This window comes from Ranitomeya variabilis, chromosome 6, assembly GCF_051348905.1.
Source record: "Ranitomeya variabilis isolate aRanVar5 chromosome 6, aRanVar5.hap1, whole genome shotgun sequence".
NCBI classification, from domain to species: Eukaryota; Metazoa; Chordata; class Amphibia; order Anura; family Dendrobatidae; genus Ranitomeya; species Ranitomeya variabilis.
The window spans coordinates 130619523-130637948 of NC_135237.1; the positions used below are offsets into that span (position 1 = coordinate 130619523).

The following is an 18426-nucleotide window of genomic DNA, read 5'->3' on the forward strand; positions in this document are numbered from 1 at the left end:
CCAAAACCACTCAGCCATGAAGTTTCAGACCATCTAAAGTTGCAAAGCGGGGTCGCTGAAAGCATAAAAGTCCCAATGACAAGCATCAAATGGAATGGTGTAAAGCAGAGGTGTCAAACTGCATTCCTCGAGGGCCGCCAACAGGTCATGTTTTCAGGATTTTCTTGTATTGCACAGGTGATAATTTAATCACCTGCACAGAATGATTCCAGCACCTTGTGGAATGCTCAGGAAATCCTGAAAACATGACCTGTTGGCGGCCCTCGAGGAATGCAGTTTGACACCTCTGGTGTAAAGCACACAACTATTGGACTCTGGAAATATTTTTAATGATGGGCGAACCCCCGATTATCGGGATCGGCGGGTTCGCCCTAGTTTTTTTGTAAAGTTTGAGTTCGGGGCCGGAGATGACGCAAACATGAAGTTCGAACCCCGAACTTGGACTTTAAAGATATGGGATCGGACGGGGCGGGGGAGGCTGTAAAAGAAAGAATAAAATTAATAATAAACATTATAATTATACTTACCTGTCCAGCGACTCGTCCTCCCGTCCTGGTGTCTCCCGGCCGCATCTGCTTCTGGGGCCGCTGATTACCTTCCGGCGGTATTCACTGCACTCAGCAGTCTTCGGCTGTTTCCGGCAGTGTTTGTGCTGTGACGTCACCGCACGAACACTGCCGGGAAAAGCCGAAGACTGCAGAGTGCAGTGAATACCGCCGGAAGGTAATGAGTGGCCACAGAAGCAGATGTGGCCGGGATACAGCGGGATGGGAGGATGCGTCGCTGGACAGGTAAGTATAATAATTATAATGTTTATTATTAATTTATTCTTTCTTTTACAGGCCCTGGACAATGTTCTCTCTATGCAAATATAGTGATAGCAGTGTTGACTTCAGATCAATGACAGTTAATGCATTGTAAAAGTATAAAGCTCCAGGATCACACCAGTCCCTGGTTCATTCTCTTCTGATCACACGACTGCAGCCAGGAGATGTTGAAAGGTGCAGAGCAGACGACCACAACTGTGCCTTGGCGCACTATTCAAAATCAATGTCACTGACAAATATAATCCATAAAGCTCAGCTATTATCATCACTCTCATAGATAGATAATAGAGCAGCAGGGTACACGCATGATCGGCCATTCCTTTTAACTCTTTGTCTATGGGGTAGACAGTGCTTGAATAGTTGGTACATTGTGTAGAATTTTAAAGAAATGTTCTAGAATGAGTGACTTGTTCCTATGAACAGATGTGCTTGTTATTGCAGTTGATGTATGGGACAAGTTACAGCACAGATAGAGCAGCCCGTAACTACTGTTCCTCCATGTGATAATCACTGCCGGTGTTGGTGACTGACCTCCCAATAATCAAACATTGCTGGTCTGTAGTAAGGATAGACCATCAATGTTAGTATTCCAGAGGACAATTTAAAATTGCAAAAAAAAAGTATTACAACTACTACAAAAGAAAAGTAGTCTTGTTGCTTATAGTAGTCAATTATGGTACACTTTATTTTCCAAAGGCCACAGAACAAAAAAGACAAAAGAGCACTACTTCTCTTTTTATTGGAGAATGTCCCTCCAATAAATGGCTATTCCTGTATGTGTGATGTACACATAAAATTGTATTGCTGGATCACAGATGAATTATCACTATACCTCAGCCATAGTCTTCACAACTTGTATCTGGCATTGTTTTCTGAGCTGTTTTACTGTTTTCACCAATTAGAAAAGAAGAATTCCACCAGCCTCTCAGCATTAGAGTCTGTTCAAAGTTTGAGTCACAGATACCATCATATTTTTTTCCAGTGAAATGACAGTGAGTCGTCCGCCAGGGCCTGTGGATACTCTGTACTGGGTCCAGTACTTAAAGGGGGATGTCACGATGGCGGTAACCCGGTCCGTGGCCCTGGGCGCCCATGTTAAAGGGAATGTCCTTAAAGGGGTTTGGAATAAAGTTTGTGTTCGTGACGCCACCTGTGGTATTCGGTCAGTGGGGACCGACGCTGCTTAAAGGGCCACTGTCACCCCCTCCAGCCGTTATAAACTAAAAGAGCCACCTTGTGCAGCAGTAATGCTGCATTCTAACAAGGTGGCTCTTTTAGTTTTTGATTCAATTAATCCCTCAATAAAGCGTTTTAAAGTTTGCCACAAATACCTGACTTTGTACCTGGAGGCGGTCTGAAGCCTCTTCTATGAATCTCCCAACTGCCGTCACTCTTCTCTTCAGGGGCTGGCATTCCTGGGCATGCGCACTGCGCTGTTCAGGCGCTCCCCCATCTCGGACGCTCCCCCAGCTCCCCCGCCTTCCAGCATTGTTATTTGCGGCTGCCTCATTACAAACGCTGGTTAGAATGCAGCAGTACTGCTGCACAAGGTGGCTCTTTTAGTTTATAACGGCTGGAGGGGGTGACAGTGGCCCTTTAAAGGGTGATGTCTAAGATGGTATAACTTGCCACGGGTGAAGTTGGGTCCCCAGGGCTCCAGGTGTCTAGGTGAAGATGGTGAGTGGTGCAATAAAGAACTGAGGACACAGGTTTGCAATCTCTTTACCTGGCTTACTGAAGGCTTCAGGCAACCGCCGTACAGGGCACCAGATCACAGGTACAGTCTGGGTCTGGCTGGCCTGGAAGTGAGTTCAGAGTCCACTTTACCAGGTGGAGTTGAAAGCCTTCCTACTAGCGCGGTGGTGTAGTCCCTTACTGCCTATGGCTTGTTAAGCTTGTTAAAGTCCTCACAGTTCTCTCTGTCCTCCATAAAAGTGGGACACTAACCCGTATGACAGGTGGCACGAGCCTTTTTACAAGGTCTCTATCATGACCTGGGCTCTATGCTTCACTGTGTCTCCTGGGTATTAGGGCAGACAGGCTACCTGTAGTCCAGCTGTCCTGCCGGTTTCTGCTGTAAGTCTTGGAGTCCCTCACAACCTCGGTCTTCCGGCTACTGGTATCTGCACTTTGCAGGGAGGTAGCCCAATCGCAGCTGTCCTCCCCAGTTGTCACTTCACTCTCCTGCACGCTCACTACAAATCTGTTCGTCTTTCTGTGTTATCTCTGTCCAGGAGCTGCAGCTCTTTCTCGTGGCTGCACGGCCCTCAGTCCTTTATCTCTCTTCACTGTCTGCCAGGAGCTGCAGACTCCCACGTCTGCTCAGCTGCACTCTTCTCGTACCAACTCCGCCTAAGCTGATGTTCCTTGACATGCTCCCTTCTGGCATTCCCTGACAGGAACTAAATCACTTACCCTCCAGACCAGATTATATATATATATATAGGGGAGCCATCCACAAGCTGGATCAGAGCTCCCCCTTCTGGCCTGGAGCGTGAACATGTTGTATTCTTGTGTATACCTGATAGAGAAGATCCTCCCTCGCTTCCAAGTGTGACATCACTCTCCCTGTGAGGAAAGCAATGCCACTGTGACAACCAGGACCCAGGAGTGTCACAACAGACACCATGATAAATATCTGATCAAGCTCTTCATAGTCAATGGAGTTCATCATGCCATGGATCTAGCACAGCCGGAAAGAGACATCACCAACATTAACCCCTTCCCGACCTTGGGATTTTCGTTTTTTCCATTTTTGTTTTTTGCTCCCCGACTTCCATAACTTTTTAATTTTTCAGTCAATATGGCCATGTGAGGGCTTGTTTTTTATGGGACGAGTTGTAATTTTGAACAACACCATCGATGTTACTACATATTGGACTGGAAAAGAGGAAAAAAATTCCAATAACAGTAAAATTGCAAAAAAAAGTGCAATTTCACAATTTTTTTTTTTTACCCTGCACACGAAATTTTAAAACTGACCTGCCATTATGATCCAGGTTGTTATGAGTTCACAGATACCAAACATGTATAGGTTCTTTTTTATTTAAGTGGTAAAAAAAATCCAAAGTTTGTAAGAAAATAAACAAATGGTGCTGTTTTCAGAGACACGTAGCATCGCCATTTTTCAGGATCTGGGGCTGGATGAGGGCTTATTTTTTGCTTGCCGAGCTGGCTTTTTTTTTATTGATACCATTTTGGGGCAGATATGATGTTTTGATCACCTGTTATTGCAGTTTATTGAAATGTTGCAACAACCAAAAAAAGTAATTCTCGCTTATTTTTTCTTTTTACACTGTTTACCGATCGGATTAATTCTTTTTTATATTTTGATAGATCGGGTGTTTGTGAAAGCAGTTATACCAAATATATGAACTTTTTAAATTGTTTTATTTTGTATGGGGTGATTTTAACCCCTTTCCGACATCGGGTGCACATTTACGCCAATGTCGGACACTCTCCCTTTGATGTGGGCTCCAGCGGTGAGCCCACATCTTTCTCGGCACATGTCAGCTGTTTTGAACAGCTGTCATGTACCCGCAATAGCCGCAGATGGAATAACCATCCATCGATGGCTATTAACCAGTTAAATGCCGCTGTTAAACGCTGACAGCGGCAGTTAACAAGCGCTTCTGACAATCGTGCCAGAAATTTGCCCACCGGTGACCCGCGTCTCGTGATCACAGGTCACCGATGCGTTGGCATGACAACCAGAGGTCTCCTGAAGACCTCTATGGTTGTTAGTTGTAGCTTGCTGTGAGCGCCACCCAGTGGTTGGCGTTCATAGCAAGTGAGTAATTCTGCTATATAGAGGCAAATCGCCCAATCTAGCAATATAAAAAAAGGGTGTAACCTGATCAGTAAATTTTTTTTCACCACTTAGATAAAACGGTGTAGCGATAAAAAAATTCAAAATGCCAGAATTACGTTCTTTTTGGTCGCCGCGACACTGCATTAAAATGCAATAACGGGCGATCAAAAGATTGTATCTGCACAAAAATGGTATCCTTAAAAACGGCAGCTCGGCACGCAACAAATAAGCCCTCACCCAACCCGAGATCACGAAAAATGGAGATGCTACAAGTATTGGAAGATGGCTCCATTTTTATTTTTTTTTAACAAAGTTGGTAATTTTTTTTCACCACTTAGATAAAAAAAGAACCTAAACATGTGTTCTAAAACTCATCATCTTTTTTGAAAACACAGGGGTCTTCTGCAGACCCCAAATGGGTGGGGCTAGGGATGTGCTTTTGGTGCAATCTTGTTAAATGCCGCTGTCAGAGATTGAAAGCAAAGCAAGTTTAATGTTATCAATATGAAGTGTGATGTAAAGTGAACTGTGATGTACTGTATAGTGTGAGTTGTGATATGCGCTAAAGGTATTAGTGATATTGATAATGTATGCAGTTTGACCGTAGGGACAGTTAGAATTTAGGTTTTGGACTAGCCCAGAGTGGGATGTGCTGAGCTAAAGGAAAAGGGGCAATTTCCTGTTAGGAAGTTAGATAGAGCTTGGAGTTCATAGAAAGAGGATCTAAGGTCCATAGCGAGAAGTACTGCATTTTGGGGTGTCCGTAAAGTGAGAGGAGACCAAAGGTAAGGGATAGCGTGATCCGGAGCAGAAGTGACTAAGATACTGAGTCATCGATCTGAGACAGGTCCTGAGAGAGGACACCTAGCAGAAAGGATGATGTGACGGTTTTTTGAGAGCAACCCCCTTGAACAGATGGAGCAGGATTCTGCTTTTCCACTTATGTATGAACTATTCACAATGTATGCAATTAGTGATGTATGAGAAAAGTTTCTACATAAAATTGAAATAATATAAGAAACTTTAAATAGTCACTAGACTTGAATAAGACATCTATACATCTATATATCCATCATTGACCACTGTTTCTGAAATAATAAGCTAATATCCATTCATATAAAACACAGTCGATGGCTTGCTTTATACCGTTTCCCATCTTGGCATTATAGAAGAAATGCCCAAGAGCATTGTCCGCTCTCCTATCCCTGAGGTACATCCATGTGATATGAGGTTCAGCCCTGGCACATTGTACATTTTTACATTTCTTTTAATACTGTACAAAAATTTGTATTAAGAATTTTGCTCCTTGACAGGAAAATGTTTATGCTTCCTTGGATAAACCTTGGATGAACATAAGTCCTTGCTTTAGATTTTACGCTAAATGTTGAAGATTAGGTCTAGCAAGCCCGCACCATTAGAACTACAAGGAGTATGAGACAAAGTAATGATATTGCTGCAAACAAGAAGAGAAGTCCAGCAAACACAGTAGGCCTCATGGGGAGAAGAATCAGCGGTCTTTCTGCAGGGATCATGTTGGTGAGATTTAGCATGTAACCCAGGGACCATGCAATGCTGCTATTGCCAACCTGTCAATCAAAAACAGAAAACAAAATATCAGAATAAAAATACAGTCAGCTGAATCCCTGAGAAAATATTAGCGGAAGCCCAAGATTACCTTATCATTGTCACCTGATTCATCCTGGCCGAACTACAGACAGCATAGATCAGAGTTCAGCTGTGTTACTGTAGCCGTGTATGTTTTCTTATGTGGCATTCCAGAGAAGACATACTTTGTAAAGCTCGCCTGGTACTATGCATTAGACTGACTATTCCGAGGCAGATCCCTGGCGGATTCTTCCTGCCCTGGTCCCCATAAATGACAGGTCCCTCCCTATACACATATGGGCAGTGGCGTAGGAAGGGGGGTGCGGGCCGCCCCGGGCGGCACAATGCCGGGGGCGGCTCCGACCCAGAGAGGAGGAAGAAAAAAAAAAAATTTGAGACGCGGGCCCTTTAAATCTTCGGGCGGCGCTGACGCCGCCGCCAGGACCAGGGCCGCCATACCGGCGTTGGCAGTAGCTTAGCTACTGGGGGGGCAGAGGGGGCCTTCTCCCCGGGCCCTGCCACATGAAGGGGCCGACTGGGAGCCGGCACTGCCACTTCCGTGATGAGGCACAATACAGGAGGAGCGCAGCAAAATGCCTGCTTCCCTGTCAGACGGCGATTCTGCACGCTCGTCCCTCCTGAACTGTATGATTGTGCTGACCGACCTCAGGAGCTTCTCCAGGCTGCAGGTTTCTTCCCTCCCTCTCCCTGTGCTGGAATTGGCCCAGGGCAGGCACGCTGGGTCCTAGTGCCCACCTCCATATCACTCACTCAGATACTTCCTGGTCCTGCTGCAAACTTCATCGGTAAGTGGGGATAAGATACATTAGATTGATATGCATGTCATAGTCACTGGGGGGTAAATGTGAGAGGATGGGGTGTTGTGGGGGAGGGGGACAGGGCACTGGGGGGTGAATCTGAAATAATGGGGGTGTTGTGGGGGAGGGGGACAGGGCACTGGGGGGTGAATGTGAAAGGATGGGGGTGTTGTGGGGGAGGGGGACAGGGCACTGAGGAGGTGAATGTGAGAAGATAAGGGTATTGTGAGGGCTGAGGTGGGTGAAGGGCGACGGCACTGGGGGGCTGATTATTATACGGTTTTGTTATGAGATTATATGCACTCCATCACATGTAATAGTTGTTCTCTGGGATGGGGAGGTAGGGGGCTTATTATACTTACCAGCTGGGTAAGCCATGAGCTGCATCACATTTAGGGCATGTGCACACGCTGCGGTTTTTACTGCGGATTTATCGCGGTTTCTGCTGCGGGTATACACCTGCAGTTTTCTATTGGAGCAGGTGTAAACCCGCAGCGGAATCCGCACAAAGAATTGACATGCTGTGGAATATAAACCGCTGTGTTTCCGCGTGTTTTTTTCCGCAGCATGTGCCCTGCGGATTTCGTTTCCCATAGGTTTACATTGTACTGTAAACTTATGGGAAACCGCTGCAGACCCGCAGCTGCGGAAGCGTTGCAGTTCCGCAGCGAAATCCACAGCGTGTGCACATACCCTTAAAGCATCATTCCAGCATTTTTTTTATTTCACCTCTGGAGTGGCACTTTAAGGGTATGCACACGTTGCGGATTTGACTCTACCATGTAAACCTATAGAAAACAAAATTCACAGTGCACATGCTGTGGAAAATACCACACGGAAACGCTGCACTGTATTTTCCGCAGCATGTCAGTTCTTTGTGCGGATTCCGCAGCGTTTTACACCTGTTACTTAATAGGAATCCGTAGGTGTAACACCGCAGGGGAAATCCGCACAAAAAATGCTGGAAATCCGCTTGTAAAACGCAGTGCGTTTTACATGCGGATTTTTCAAAATCTGCGTGGAAAAATCCTCACACAAATCTGCAACGTGGGCACATAGTCTCAATCTAAGACCAACTGTCTGATACTCACCTTCCGGCGTTTTTATCAGTTTTCGCCACCGCACCGTTTGGGTTCGTCTCCTGCAGTTTGTGACCTGTCCGCTGCCCTAGCGTTTCATGGAGCGGTACGGTATCAATGTGAGTCTATGAGAGCCTCGTTCTGGCCTCTTTCTTGCCTCTTCCTGGCCCTCATAGACTTACATTGAGCGCTTGTGATGCAGCTTCTAACTTCTGGCCAATCAGAAGCTGTGCTTACAAGATGGAGCTGCGGGACTGGAGCGATGCCAAAAAGCGGTCAATATGGCGGAAGATGAGTATATGGCCGGGGCAGGGGACTTGTGCTTAAAGCACCTCCAGCAGTGAAAAAAAACCCCTGATAGAGTGGTGCTTTAATAATTTAATAATAAGCAGACTGCCAAATCATGACACGGAGCTCCTGCTGCCATGAGCCCCAATATCACTGGCGTCATCAGGCGGTCATGCGACCACATGTTTACTATGTGCTTGTGTCGACTAGAAAGGTTTGGTTTCTTTCAATAGAAGAGAATTGAGAGAAGCCGAAAAAGTCGTCACTTGACCGCCTGCTAACCTCTGTGATGCTGGGGCCACTATCACTGTACATGGGGGGACTCAGGGGACATTATTAAATGTCAAGTGGGCACTTAAGAAGCATTATTATTTATAGGGGCATCAGTGCGCAACTACTGGGTGGTAGAGGCTGCTGAGCTGGCTGTCAGTCGAAGTAAGGGTATGTGCACGCATTGCGGATTTGGCTGCGGATCTGCAGCAGTTTTCCATGTGTTGTACAGTACCATGTAAACCTATGGAAAACCAAATCCGCAGTGCCCATGCTGCGGAAAATTCCACGTGGAAATGCTGCGTTATATTTTCCGCAGCATGTCAATTCTCTGTGCGGATTCCACAATGTTTTACACCTATTCCTTAATAGGAATCCGCAGGTGTAAAACCACAGGTGAAATCCGTACAAAAACTGCACAAAATCCGCAGTAAATCCGCAGGTAAAACGCAGGGCATTTTACCTGCGGATCTTGCAGGATCTGCATGGAAAAATCCACAATGGAATCCACAACGTGTGCACATAGCCTAAGAGGTGCAGTTACAGCTGCTGCGCTCTATACACAGAGCGGTGACTGAAACCATGCCGGCGCCGCCCCCCTGGCTGCAGTGAGGAATAAAGTTAATTTCCTCCTGGCAGTGTGACTTTCAGTGCAGGCGACAGTGTCAGGACACTATTAACTATTATACTGTGTTTTGAGGGACCAATGGGAACATCATTCTATGTATAAGGGAGCTCTATTGGACATCATACTGTATGTACGGGAGCTGTGGGCCAATCATACTGTGTATAAGGGAGCTGTGGGTTCATCATACTGTGTATAGGGGGCAGTGCTGATATCATACTGTGTATAGGGGAGCAGTGGGGACATCATACTGTGTATAGGGGAGCAGTGGGGACATCATACTGTGTATAGGGGAGCTGTGGGATCATCATATTGTGTATTGGGGAGCTGTGGGGGCATTGTACTGTGTATAGGAAAGCTGTGGGCCCACCATACTGTGTATAGTCAAGCTGTTCATGGAGGCTACTTAGGGGACATAATTAAATGTTAAGTGGGCACTTAAACATTGCTATAGGGGCACTCAGAGTACTGAGACCATCAAAATTTCATATGTGGTATTATTACTTTTTAGGGACAAAATGTGAAGGGCACTAGCACAGGGCATTAATGTTTTCTAGGGGTGAATTTTATCATCTAGAGAGCACAAATGAGTCATTATTACTATGTAAGGGACACAGTGGTGGCATTACTATGTGGGGCGGCACCATTATTGTACCATACTGCAGGTGCTGTAGGACACATATGGAAGCAGCGGCTCAGTATTGGGGTATCAGCAGAATGAGGAGTTTGTGCAGGTTGGGGATAGATGGGGACGGGGCTGGAAATGTGAGAAGTCTAATGTGTCCTCATAATATCTGCAGACGAGTCCTGGGTGGAGAAGATGTCATGTCGGTCTGGGCCAGATGGAAAAGATGAGAAAAATGAATGACTCCATCAGAAAGAATGTCCTCTGTAAATTATTGTCTATAACTGTGCTGCGATCTCTTATATGGTCTGCACGACTGGTATCTACCAATATATGGTCCTCATATAGTAATATCATTGTTCGGTTTTGTATATAGATTTATTTTCAGTCACAGTGCGGTCATCTGCTGATGTTCCCCCAGGCTCACAATTAGGTTGCACCACGTCGCTGTAGTCAGGGGTACCTGGTTAGGGGCCCACTCAGATTTTTTGCCCCCCTAAGCTGAAACCCTAGCTACGCCTCTGAGCGTTGGCATTGGGCCCCCCCCTTCTAATACTCACCTCTCCTGGTTCCTGCGGCAGCTGCAGCGTCTTCGGCGCCCTCTGACTCTGCGACGTCTCAGGGCAGAGGGTGCGATGACGTCATCACTGCGCGCTCAGCCTCTCTGTCCTGAGCGTTGCAGAGCCGGAGAGACGCTGAGTGCACGGGACCTGTGCTGGGAACGGGAGAGGTGAGGATTTTACTTTTTTTTTTTTTTCCTTTATGTCTGACTCAGACAGACTTGGGGCAATATGCTGGAGACAGACTGGGGGCAACATGCTGGAGACAGACTGGGGGCAGATTGCTGGAGACAGACTGGGGGCAGATTGCTGGAGACAGACTGGGGGCAACATGCTGGAGACAGACTGGGGGCAACATGCTGGAGACAGACTGGGGGCAACATGCTGGAGACAGACTGGGGGCAACATGCTGGACACTGCGCCTGTGCGGCCACCCTGCTTGTGAATCCCAGCCCCGCACTCTGCATAATGCATAACACACTGCGGGGCTGGGATTACCAAGGTGGGTGGCCGCACAGGCGCAGTCTGCAAGCCTGGCTGTGACGTCAGACGGCTAGAGCTCTCTGCGCCTGCACCAAACACCGATACACAGCGCAGGCACTGGATTTCATGGGTAAACAGTGCTGTGGGGGCGGTGCCCGGCGTTGAGTGACGGCAATGGGGGGGGGGGCGCCAAACTCGTAAACAGCCCCGGGCGGCAAAAGCTCTAGCTACGCCAGTGCATATGGGGAGAGGAACCTGTCAGTCAAGGAGGATAAACGGACCTCTGACCAGTCACCCAAAATGCATAGTCCCCGAACGGCTTTTCAAAGTATATTTTCTCTGAAACGTGGTGGCTGCTATTACAAAGCCAATAGATGTTTGGTGATGGCAGTAAGTAAGATATCTGGTCTTGTAATAGGATTACACCAGATATTGGGGCACTGGCGTGGTATTGTGATTGTGTAATGGTGTTGAACCCTTTCATAGCGTCTCCATTAGATTTCCTACATTAACTGACAGTTGCTTCTCAGCATCTGAAGACCAAATCCTGCAGTTTTAATGCAGGGGAAAAATGTCAAATGATGAGGCACACCATGTGGCATGTGGCGAATCTAAGCAAAAAGCTATGGTTTAAAGGGGTTGTCCGGTCAAAACCATTAAGTCCGACTTATAAATTTCCCCCCAGCGTATGCCCTGAGCGCTGCGGGGATTTGCCGATTCCAGACCCAGGACTGGAGGGTAGGTATGAGTTATACATACCCCTGGCCAGTCACTCTCCATGCACTTGTAAGCAGCAAGGCCTCAGCCTCTAGTTGGATGCGCCCATTGGCTGGTGTATGGAGAGCGAGACCACACCCACTGGCCGGGAGTATGTGTAACAGATACATACCCGCTGGTCCAGGGTCTGGACCTGAAGAATCCCCCCAGTGCACAGTGCATGCGCTGGGGGGTTCATAAGTCTGCAGTCACACAGAGTGTCTGCAGACGTATCGGTTTTGACCGGACAGCCCCTTTAAAGGTGTTTTCCCATACAACTATCCATAAATGTCTGATGGCCAGTAGTCCCATCAATCATTAGAATGGAAGAATGATTGTCCTGAGCCCACATCTTTTATATACATTTTGAAAATTCAAAGAATGGTCGACTCACTTCTAACAGATTTGCGTTTTGGAAACCTAAAGAGATTAAAGATGCGTAAAAGCCTGCACGTATAAGCAGCCAAGGGGGTTTTACAATTGAAATGAATAGAAAGTCTTTCAATTGTTTTCTCAGTGATTTTTTTCAGCCGTCTTTTAGAGCAGACTCCTCTCCAAATATATCTAAAAAACAAACTGTGTGAATGTACCCTTATAGAGACAGTTTGGGCCTCATTTATCAAAACTGTCGAAAAAAGGTGGCATGGTTACCCATAGCATCCAGTGACCTACTTTCATTTCTTAAAGGGAACGTCACCAGCTTTTGTGCTCACTAACTACCTAGGCCTGAATGGAGAAATGTAGATCATACTGCGCATGCGCGAGAGGCCATTTCGATGCGCACGTGCGGCAACTCTACGAGATCTGTGATACTCACAGATCACATTACGTACAGCAAGCCGAGGAGGGGGGAGAGAAGGAGAATAAGCCCCGCCCATCGGACCGGACCGAGGAGATTTACGTACACCGCAGGAGAGATAAAAACGGTATTTAGTTATCAAAGGTGGGAAGTCAGGGGGTATCAAAAGTAATGCTATAATGCTTATGTGGCACTAAATTTAATGACATTGTTACATCATATCGCAAAAAATGGGTGATGGATTCCCTTTAAACTGTTGTAGTTATATTAAAGCGAACAGTGATTGGTTGCTATGGGAAACAAAGACACTTTTTTAATATGGTTTTGATAAATGAGGCCCACTATGAAGATCAGAAAATATTGTTATGTAGGGAGACAACCATCACAATGTGTTGACACTTTCTAATTAAACTCACTCAAACAATATTTTTTTTACCTCCTTCTGAAACAGTATATGAGGCCAAGATTCACTGTCAAATTTATATCCATGAACTAATAGATGATAGATGTAATTAGCCGAAAAACAATAGGATCTTGCATAAGTTTCATCAAATTTCGATAGGATGTGTGGAAGCTGGAGGGAAAAAGACAGAAATGCCAGACTATAGTACTGAAGATACACGTATACTATATAGGTCATGTAAAGTAACGGTGCATGATCTAGCTATATTATCTGTTCATCATAGAAATTGTGCTCTTGGTAGCATTCGACCGATTCATCTAGGTGTTAATGCCAGAATCCTGATGTAAAACACCCTGAAATGTAAAAAAAAATTGTGAAATTGGAAATTATGAAAACATTTTTGCTACTTTTGAAATTTTTAAGCCAGTCCTGGCCAGCACCGCCAAAGTGGGTAATGTGGGAGCAAGACATGGCGTAGCCCACCCAGCAAATTCATCAAAATGTATGCCACTTTAGTATAATTATACCAGAAATGTACTCCAGTCCCTAACGAGAGTAACCTTTCCGGTGAGTCCCTGACTGGAGTAACCTTTCCGGTGAGTCCCTGACTGGAGTAACCTTTCCGGTGAGTCCTTGACTCGAGTAACCTTTCCGGTGAGTCCCTGACTGGAGTAACCTTTCCGGTGAGTCCCTGACTGGGGTAACCTTTCCGCCGAGTCCCTGACTGGAGTAACCTTTCCAGCGAGTCCCTGACTGGAGTAACCTTTCCGGTGAGTCCCTCACTGGAGTAACCTTTCCGGTGAGTCTCTGACTGGAGTAACCTTTCCAGCAAGTCCCTGACTGGAGTAACCTTTCCGCCGAGTCCCTGACTGGAGTAACCTTTCCAGAGAGTCCCTAACTGGAGTAACCTTTCCGTTGAGTCCCTGACTGGAGTAACCTTTCCGGTGAGTCCCTGACTGGAGTAACCTTTCTGGTGAGTCTCTGACTGGAGTAACCTTTCCGGTGAGTCCCTGACTGAAGTAACCTTTCCGGTGAGTCCCTGACTGGGGTAACCTTTCCGGTGAGTCCCTGACTGGAGTAACCTTTCCGGTGAGTCCCTGACTGGGGTAACCTTTCTGGTGAGTCTCTGACTGGAGTAACCTTTCTGGTGAGTCTCTGACTGGAGTAACCTTTCCGGTGAGTCCCTGACTGGGGTAACCTTTCCGGTGAGTCCCTGACTGGAGTAACCTTTCCGGTGAGTCCCTGACTGGGGTAACCTTTCTGCCGAGTCCCTGACTGGAGTAACCTTTCCAGCGAGTCCCTGACTGGAGTAACCTTTCCAGCGAGTCCCTGACTGGAGTAACCTTTCCAGTGAGTCCCTGACTGGGGTAACCTTTCTGGTGAGTCTCTGACTGGAGTAACCTTTCTGGTGAGTCTCTGACTGGAGTAACCTTTCCGGTGAGTCCCTGACTGGGGTAACCTTTCCGGTGAGTCCCTGACTGGGGTAACCTTTCTGGTGAGTCTCTGACTGGGGTAACCTTTCTGGTGAGTCTCTGACTGGAGTAACCTTTCTGGTGAGTCTCTGACTGGAGTAACCTTTCCGGTGAGTCCCTGACTGGAGTAACCTTTCCGGTGAGTCCCTGACTGGGGTAACCTTTCTGGTGAGTCTCTGACTGGAGTAACCTTTCTGGTGAGTCTCTGACTGGAGTAACCTTTCCGGTGAGTCCCTGACTGGAGTAACCTTTCTGCCGAGTCCCTGACTGGGGTAACCTTTCTGCCGAGTCCCTGACTGGAGTAACCTTTCCAGCGAGTCCCTGACTGGAGTAACCTTTCCAGCGAGTCCCTGACTGGAGTAACCTTTCCAGTGAGTCCCTCACTGGAGTAACCTTTCCGGTGAGTCCCTCACTGGAGTAACCTTTCCGGTGAGTCCCTGACTGGAGTAACTTTTGTGGTGGAGACACATGGCAGTTGTAAGGTGTGCTTACTTCAGTAAGTAGCGTGATACTCATTAGACGTATGTTACTGCAGCGGCGCCTTTATTAAGGCTGCTCTGCCAAATGCCAGTCTTAATGGATAATGAATGGGGTCTAGTGTGTTTCGGGGATAAGTAAAATAAATGATAGAACGTCCAATGTACAATGCGGCTCTGACACTTTTCTAGATTTATGTTTGTAAGTTATGCAACTTTTTAAAAAAATAAAAATTGAATCCATTTTTCTTTTTGCTGCTAGCGATAGGACTATAAAAGGAATCTGGTCAAAGAAATGTTTGTTTACCTGAGGTTAGATGCTGGAATATAGTGCAGTGTTCTTTTGTGAAAAAGCTGAATAGCAAAACGGCGCTCGTCGGGTGCAGGGTTTGATACAATCTTCCCTCAACACTGCACTATATTCCAGCATCTAACCTCAGGTAAACAAACATTTCTTTGACCAGATTCCTTTTATAGTCTTAATTTCTTCAAAAAGTCATCTACTATACAATTGTCTAAGGGTACTTCCGTCTGTCTGTCCTTCTGTCTGTCTGTCGCGGTTATTCGTTCGCTGATTGGTCTCGCCAGCTGCCTGTCATGGCTGCCGCGACCAATCAGCGACGCGCACAGTCCGGAAAAAAATGGCCGCTCCTTACTCCCCGCACTCACTGCCCGGCGCCCGCATACACCCCTCCGGTCACCGCTCACACAGGGTTAATGCCGGCGGTAACGGACCGCGTTATGCCGCGGGTAACGCACTCCGTTACCGCCGCTATTAACCCTGTGTGTCCCCAACTTTGTACTATTGACGCTGCCTATGCGGCATCAATAGTACAAAATGTAATGTTAAAAATAATAGATAAAAAAAAAAACCTGCTATACTCACCCTCTGTAGTCCGCTGAGCTGCTCGCGCCGCCCGCCATCTTCCATTGCAGGTTGCGGTGGCAAAGATGGTATGGCAGAAGGACCTGCCATGACATCACGGTCATGTGACCGCAACGTCATCACAGGTCCTGCGCTCAGACCAACCCTGGGACCGGAAGCTGCCGTGGACTACAAGGGGCCCTCGGAAAGGTGAGTATATGTTTATTTTTTTATTTTTTAACCTGTGACAAACATGGCTGGCCAATATACTATGTGACTGAGCAATATACTACGTGGCTCTGTGCTGTATACTACTTCGCTGTGCAATATACTACGTGGCTCTGTGCTGTATACTACGTCACTGGGCAATATACTACATAACTGGGCAATATACTATGTCGCTGGGCAATATACTACGTAATTGGGCAATATACTACGGCGCTGAACAATATACTACGTCGCTGGGCAATATACTACGTCGCTGGGCAATATACTACGTGACTTGGCAATATACTACGTGACTTGGCAATATACTACTTGGCTGGGCAATATACTACTTGGCTGGGCAATATACTACGTGGCTGGGTAATATACTACGTAGACATGCATATTCTAGAATACCCGATGCGTTAGAATCGGGCCACCATCTAGTTACTTATATTGTTCCTTCGACTTAATTAGCATGTGCTTGCCCTCTAGTGGACGTTTTAGGAATAGCTGAAAGTGGAATAGCTGATAGTGGAATTCCATTCACGTCACCACAGTTTATCCCTAATGTCAAGTATTTGCTAACATATATAATTACTCACTATTCCATCTAGTGGGCTGCTGCTGATCAGATATTACATTAATATTTTTTCACTACCTGTTGTTATGTGATTATACTTATGTTTAGACTTTCTCTGAAAAGGGCTGCAGAAAAGAGGATGCTAATATGAGTTTGTAGTTTCTAACAAGGTCAATCCTATCTAGCAGGCTCATATATATATATTTTTCAGGAAAACACTGGTCTAAATGCAGATAAATTGTATACTTTCCATCAGATTGTACCATTCCCTGATTTTTTGGAGGTCCAGCTTTTCCATCTTTTTCCTGTCTTTTTAATGATTTTAAAATTTGTTTCAATAAAGAATTCTTTTATTTACTTCTTAGTCACTTCATACCTTTTTTTAGGTAGATAATGTAATATATTTATGTATGGCTGCAGTTTTCTATTTAGTTTGTTAACATGTCGCACTTGCTATATACTGTATGACTGCAGTCTCGTACTATATTTGTCAATATGTATCCCAAGCTGTCTGTTTTGCCTGTTAATTCTATTTCAATAACAATTGTACTTTTTTCGTACCTCGGCCACATGCTTTTGCTGTGATGCCATCTAGTGGTCTCCCATATTTTAATTAATATTTTAAATACTTGTATGTTGATGATTTCTAATGAAGCTTTACCTTTTACTATGGTTCTTTATGTGCACATTATAATAATTATAAGTTGCACGTATGTACCTCGTAAGGCTGGAGTCACACTAGCGTATAATACGGACGAGTGCTATGCTATAAAAAAAATCGCATAGCACTCGGACCAATGTTAATCTATGGGGCAGCTCCCATCATCCATTTTTTTCTCGGCCGTATTATACGTGCGAGTGAAATCGCAGCATGCTGCGATTTGCACCGTATATCGGCCGAGACTCGCCAATGAAAGTCTATGGGTGTGAGAAAAACTATATATATAATATATAATATATATATATATACTGTATATATCTCATTGACACACACATATACTGTATATATATTTATATTTCTTAGAGAGATAGATAGCAGAATAGCTGATAATTCAATTGTCGGCTTCTGAAATATCATTGCAGAAGCCGACAGGATATGACACATGGTTTATATACGGTAAACCTTTGCATATCAGTTAGATTTATATATGTCCCTGACTAATAATCGTAGTACTATATGTGTTAAATTTTGGAGATATAGGTGTTAAATTAACAAATTTCTTCAGGGGAAAAAAATTGTGTGGGCTCCCGCGCAATTTTCTTTGCCAGAGTGGGAAAGCCAGTGACTGAGGGCAGATATTAATAGCCTAGAAAGGGACAATTGTTATTGCCCCCCCAACCCCCTGCTAAAAACAGAAAATCTGGCACTTAGCCTCTCTCTTCCCATTGCCCTGTAGTGGTGGCATATGGGGTAACAAGGCGTTAATGTCACCTTGCTATTGTAAGGTGACATTAAGCCTGGTTAATAATGGAGAGGTGTCAATAAGACACCTATCCATTATTAATTTAATAGCATGAAAGGGTTAAAAAAAACCACACACATTAAGAATATAGTCTTTTAATGAAATAATTAATAATTAAACACACAGGTTTTCCATCTTTACTACACTCTCAATCCAAGCGAAGCCCTTGTTCTTCTGTAAAAAAAATAAAAAATAAAAAAGCAACAATATCCCATAACTGTCCACTGTACAGTCAAGTCCCACGCTGCAATCCATCTCAAGGGGTTAAATAGTTTACAACAGGGAGCTGTGCTAATGCTTGCTGTAAACCACTGTCTAATAAATGAAAAGCTGCCTGAACTCTGTATCATGGGAAAGTTTTTGAACCTTTTCCCACGCTGCTGAGTTCACCTCAGGTTAGGCTGTGAGTCTGCG

At 45.5% G+C, this 18426-nt stretch overlaps 1 protein-coding gene across 2 annotated transcripts in view; it reads right to left on the minus strand.

The window, feature by feature from the left end:
• Positions 1-2401: 2401 nt before the first annotated feature.
• Positions 2402-18426, minus strand: part of ENTPD3 (ectonucleoside triphosphate diphosphohydrolase 3) — a 111061-nt gene continuing 95036 nt past the window's right edge. For both annotated transcript variants that reach the window (XM_077268997.1, XM_077268996.1), the window contains exons 9-10: positions 12983-13120; positions 2402-6224 (exon numbers count right to left, since the gene is read on the minus strand). In XM_077268997.1, coding sequence (XP_077125112.1) covers positions 6036-6224; positions 12983-13120 — 327 coding nt within the window. In that variant the 3' untranslated portion in view covers positions 2402-6035. The remainder of the gene's footprint in view (positions 6225-12982; positions 13121-18426) is intronic.